At 43.0% G+C, this 6,000-nt stretch overlaps 1 protein-coding gene across 1 annotated transcript in view; it reads right to left on the bottom strand.

Moving 5' to 3' along the window:
* Positions 1-4,790: 4,790 nt before the first annotated feature.
* LOC140991953 (neural cell adhesion molecule 2-like) overlaps positions 4,791-6,000 on the bottom strand; it is a 184,489-nt gene continuing 183,279 nt past the window's right edge. The window contains exon 17 of the mRNA XM_073462125.1: positions 4,791-5,045. Within this exon, the coding sequence (XP_073318226.1) occupies positions 4,931-5,045 (115 nt within the window). The 3' untranslated portion in view covers positions 4,791-4,930. The remainder of the gene's footprint in view (positions 5,046-6,000) is intronic.

Here is a 6,000-nt window from a genome sequence, read left to right as displayed (position 1 = left end):
GTTGCAACAATACTCTTCTGCCACGACAGATTTACTGTATCATCCTTCCTGAATGAGAATTAGCCAGTACACGTCGGATTCACACGCGCACACACACACACACACACACACACCTGCCGCTTCCCATCTCCTCTCCTGTCAAATCAGAGGCGTGTCGGACCTCTGCTGGGAGAGTCTGAAATCAAGCAGATTACGGAAGCGGAGGGTTCTACCTGCCAAACAGCTCTCTGCTGGATTTGCCCGTGCGGCTAAGAGCTCCACTTCCTCGCACGTTCGGCAAAGTTTTTGAAATTAGTTTGTGTGTGCGTCTCGCCGTGGAAGAGGCGTTTGAGCGCGTGCATGCTTGTGAAAACTTCAACAATGGCGGGTGAGATTTCTTCCTTCTCCAAACTTCTCTTATAGTTGGGATTAAGGTGCTGTCAGTGTACAGTATCACGGGAGTCTCTGCAAACAGAAAGATTAGGGGAGAAATATTACCTGAAGGCTTACTGCGATATCTTTTTTCTCGCGGTGTGTGGCTTCCCAGCGGCGTTCAAGAGACTAAAACACAGTGTTTGCTTATGTGTGGTCTAACGCTTCTGTAAAAAAAAAAAAAAAAAAAAAAAAAAGCAATCACCTGTAGCAGACTGTCAGCCGACCACGTGACAAAACTGAAGTAGGTTTCTTTTTTCCCGCAACTGTCATCCCATGCCGAGCGCCCCCACCATCCCCATGGCGGCCTCTCTGCATCTCTTCATCCAAATGAGACTCAGTGTTTGATGTGCAGACTTTCTTTTGAGCCCCTGTGGGAGACGAAAGCTGAAGTTTGTTCCCCTTGTTAACAGAGGCCCTTGCAGCCAGGATCCAACAGGCAGCCCGCTGCTTCCCTCGACGTCTGAGAAACGTTATCTGCCGACTTCAAATGAGCGCTGAAGAGGGGGCAGCTTTGTTGGCTCTACCATGCTATTCAGAATTGTTTTAATTCCTCCTTTGAGCAGAGCTTCTCCGTCTCTCTCTCTGCTTCTTTATCATTAAAGCACTTCTACTGTTTCAAGGAAGGGGAGGCCAGATTTAGATGCAACACAGTTACCATTTGAAACGGGAGTAATGGAGGTTTAGGAATGACCTTGATGAAAATAGCTGCTCCGTCCTCTGGAAAAATGAGCTCCGCCGACTTCAACGGCGAAAAAAATTAAAAGCTATTAAAGATGTGTCTTTGTGGAGAAGTCTTGCTTTTATCTCGCAGCTGCACAAGACTACAGCACAGTCCATTACAACGTGGAGGATTATAATGAAATGCTCACCCAGTATCAGTATCTACGGCACTATCTTTCCCCCTGTGGTGGTCAGTGTTACATTACCTCATTCTGAAGCCCAGGAAAAAAAAACCCCGAGAATTTCCTTTCACATTTTGCTTCATGCTCCTTCTACACATCTATTTAATCTTTCTCTCTCTCTTTTAATGTCACATTAATAAAATGGGCTCTCGACTGGATGAGTACATATTTCAGACCTTCTAAATGGATGTTAAAAACTAAATATACATCATTTTTTGAGTTATTTGAAACCATAAAGCCTTAAAAATATATGAAAATTCTGTGCATAATTTATATGATTTGAGCTTAAAGGGCAATACCAGTGTTTTACCAAAACAGTTCAAACCTTAAAGGGGCAATATGTAAGAAAGTAGCTTAAAAACATTCAAAAATTAACTAAATTAAATACTCATTCAAGTTCATAAAAAGCTTGTTTACGAATAGTTTACTCATTCTAGTGATCAAACATGATCTGAAGCTAAACTCTGCGTGTGTTCTGTATTTTCTAATAAATAATATATATTTAGCAACTTCTGAACAACCCATATCAATTTCAGACTTCAATAAACATCTTTCGGATGACCCCGCCCATTTTTGGATTGAAGCACCTCCCACTTTTGGGTAAAGCCCCGTCTGCTCGCAGATATAGACACAGATAATGTTGTACTCACTCATACCTAACTTTTAAAACTGAGAGTGAACAGTGGCTCACTAGTAGCTAAAACATTCAAATACTTGTATGATCCCTTTTATACACCGATAAGATGAAGAGCCAGAGAGAAGTCAAAAAACAATGAATGACACCGTCTCACTCTCTTCTACCAGGACATGTTTATTTACAGCGGCAAATGACAGGAGTCACAAGTGTTCCACAGGTACGTACAGAGAGACATCAATAGTTCCCACCTCCTGCACAAAGCACACTCAGCGGGGGACAGTCCAGGGGACAGGGGAGCATGGGGACAAAGAGGACACATACTGTACACTGAGCTCAAACACACCTGTTTTACCCCCTACAGAAAAAGGAAAAGGCATGGTGGAGGAGACAGAGGGGACAGGGAGGAAAAAGAGGATAAGAAGGGAGGGGAAGGGGGTTCGGTATTTAGACTCATATTCAAATACAAAAGAACATGTACAAATCGTATAGCCTCCAGGCACTGTGCTCCCATATTTACAGTCATCGTAACAGGCAGCGGAACCACTCCATGGCAGGACCATCCATTTGAGATATGCAGGTACAAGGGCTCGCTGTGAGAAAACAAAGCCAGCACTATGAGGTCTGAGATAAAAACCAATGGAGGCTGAGAGGCAGGCGAAGGGGGCGTGGGGGGCTGCGGCGGTGGCGAGGGGGGGAGTTGGGCTCGCGGACACGTGCGCGGTGTGCTGCAGCCCGGGGGAATTAATCACTGTCGAGAACTACATAATCAGGTTTTACCTATCAGAGCTGCACTCTGAAACTCGGGGTGAGAGCTTTTCGCCAAGTCACTCCACAATCAAAGAGGAACACACTCGCAGCACTCGGACACTCATACTTGGCACGTGGTCATAACTGATATGACTCGCAGAGCTGCACGACGGATTCATGGAGCGGAAAAGTGCACTCGATAATACACTTGACTCTTATATAAATATTTAACAAAATCAAATAAATTAAAACAAAATAAATGCCAGACTTGAACTCCTTTAATCTAGGACATTATTTGAAATTGGGACGCTCTTATTTTGAAAAATCTAAATGGGCACACACACACTCCAGAAGACGCACACATGAGTTACAGTACGTGCAGATACATTCAACAGACATACATGCAACCTGAATCATGTAGACAAGTGTATTCACCCACTCATGCATGTATGCACACACACACACACACACACACACACACACACACACACACACTCATGTGATGATGCATTACATTATATTTTAAGATTACTGCAGCCCATCACTGTACTCAAGAGTTTACAGCATTAACCTGACATCCAGTTGTACTAGGTAGTTATACACGTCTGTTTCCGTCCAGTGTCCTCGACCACAATCGTAAGACTACATTTCCCAGGATTCACAGCATCACAATAAAATTCAATCAGCTGACACATTCTGTGGCGTAAAGCAGCGATCAAAAATCCATTTGACGGTCTACACTGCTGCTGCTGCTGCTTCGGCGGCATCGGGCCACAAGGGGGGGAAGGGAAAAAAAAATAGAGAAGGCACACTAATGCCGTAATTACCGTCTCCGCTGAAATGCTGTGAAATAGCCTTAGGGCATGGATTTTTCTGAAGGGAACGCAAATGACTAGAAAGAGCAATATTACACCATCACTGAACTTTGGACCAAAAACACAACAGAAGGAGGAGAAAAACAAAAGAAAAACAGCTTTTCATTTCATCTGAGGAGCGTTCACGAAAAGAAAAGAAAAAAAAAACAAAAAAAAGCCAAGCCTGTTGCATTTTGAAAAAACACACATCCTTTAGGGTATATTTACATAAAAGCTCTGTAAAATATTCTTTTTTTTTTCACCTATTTACAACACATGACAACATCAGAGAGAGTAGCGATCAAACCAGGAAATAAAAAAAATAAAAAAATGCATCTGAGGCAGATCTGAGACAGGAATGAATAAAGAAATCTTATATCATAAAAAAAACATACATTTGTATTTGCGTTTGTTCCCATGCCTTGAGTCTGGCAACGATTACACGACACCGCTCGGGGCTTTTGATCAACATGTAATTTTGTCATCAGCTCACAGTGCAGTTCACCTCTGGTGTCAGTATACTGTACTGTGTATCGTATGCAGATGAACACGGATGAATAAAACAACGTTGTTGGAGAATGAGACGATATTCAGTGCTTTGCTAACAATGACATCAATGCACACGTGTTGGCAGCACATTCTCTCTTTTTGCCGTTTTTTGCAAGATTCTTGTGTTTTTTCCTGCGTGATCCACGATAGCCCTTCAGAAAACAATCATCATTAAATATCAAGACCGAATTCCTCTGAATAATTGATAATCAGCTCCAATTTTACACATTTTTTCACCTCCAGATCCCATTTGGAGCGGTTTACCTTAAACACACACCGCTCCAGCACCTGGCCTCGGTTATTAAAGCCACGAAAACCTTCGCTGCAGTGCGACACTCAGGCATGGAAACAGGCGATTGGGGTTAAATCGTCGGGATACCCCGTCGTGGGGGTTCCCTGCGTCGACGGAGAAAACAGCGTTAGCTGCGCGAGCTTAGCGTGGTAGCTTTTGCTTCATAGTGAGGGGCTGGAGATGTGATTCGTTACCGTTTGACTGAGTAGAAGTCCAGAGAATGAAACAGTAAAACAACAGTGATGAGCAGACACAACAAAAAGTGAGGCAAATACAATCATTGATCAACAAGCCTTCCACTGATGCCATGTTATTTAAGAACATGATACATTTATCACTCAGGGCGTCTAAAAGGTTGACCCTTTCTCTCTTGCTATTTTCTCCCTATTATTTGTATTTACACATGCCTTTCTCTGGGGCATTGTTATAAACAGATATGGTATTTTACTCCACTTTTTTCCAGTGTTGTAGTTTCTCTCGGTTTTGGTCTCGTGATCCGAATGTTCTTTTGGTGGCGAGGTGGACCGACCCTTTTTTACGCTTTGCTGTCGTCGGGCTTTGTGTGGATGCTGTTGTCACTGTGCACCTTGATTTCAATCGTATCCGGCTTGAGAGACTCTTTTCCATTTTCTTCCTTCAGCGGTAGCTTCCTGCAGGGAAAAGAAGAGAAACAGGCGGATGTGAGGTACTTGGCGGCGTGTGCTTTTCCCAGCTGATGACAGAAACATAAAGTACACATACAATTAATGTGAACAGGCATTGACTGGAGTGTGACCACCCAGAGGATGTTTTTGTATGAAGCAGGCACATACAGTAAATGCTCGCTAAATTAGTACCGAATTACAGCCGTGAGAGAGCGTGGGCTTAATGATTTTCTCCACAAAATGTGTACTTTCCTGCTTTAGAGCCCACCAGTAATCACCTTTTAGACCTTTCGGTGCGTGAATGAGTCGCCCCCATTGGGATTAATAAAGCTGAATTTAATTGAAGTGAAAAGGCAGCAGGGATATTAAATATAAAAGCCTGTGTAGGCCAGCACACAAGCCTAAAGAAAAGGTATTATTCATATTCATGGCTAGCTGTGGCCTGGATGGTTGGAGACCTCACCTAAAATAAAAATCAGTTGGTCTCTGGAATGAGTCACAGAGAAACTGCATATTAGAAGTCAACCCTGCCTCCTTCATGTTATGTTATATGCTACCAAATGTCTTTTTCTGAATGGTCTCTCATGCTTCTTATCAGTAGAAAGGCATCATTTGCTGCATCTGATGCTTCAATTTCTTTTCTTTTTCGATTTGCCCTCCAACTTAATTGAAGTGCAAAATTACATCTCAAGAGTCAACATGATCTGGCGGGATGACACATTTGATAGCAAACACTTTTGCGTGTCATTTAGAGCCGTTTGCATTCATGAGTTTTGTAGGAAAGCATGAAGTGACCTTCATCATCATGGTAACAGTAATAAACAAGTGGTTAACATGAAACAGCCACAGTTTGATTAGGTTTAGGCACAAAGTCTAGCCATTGGACCGGGCTGCAAGAGTACGCCTAAATGGATCTTCGTACGCCTTTTGGTGAGACCAGGCTGCAGGAGTATGCCTTAAG

The sequence above is a fragment of the Pagrus major genome, chromosome 24, assembly GCF_040436345.1.
Source record: "Pagrus major chromosome 24, Pma_NU_1.0".
NCBI lineage: Eukaryota > Metazoa > Chordata > Actinopteri > Spariformes > Sparidae > Pagrus > Pagrus major.
This window is presented reverse-complemented; position numbering and strand designations above follow the sequence as displayed.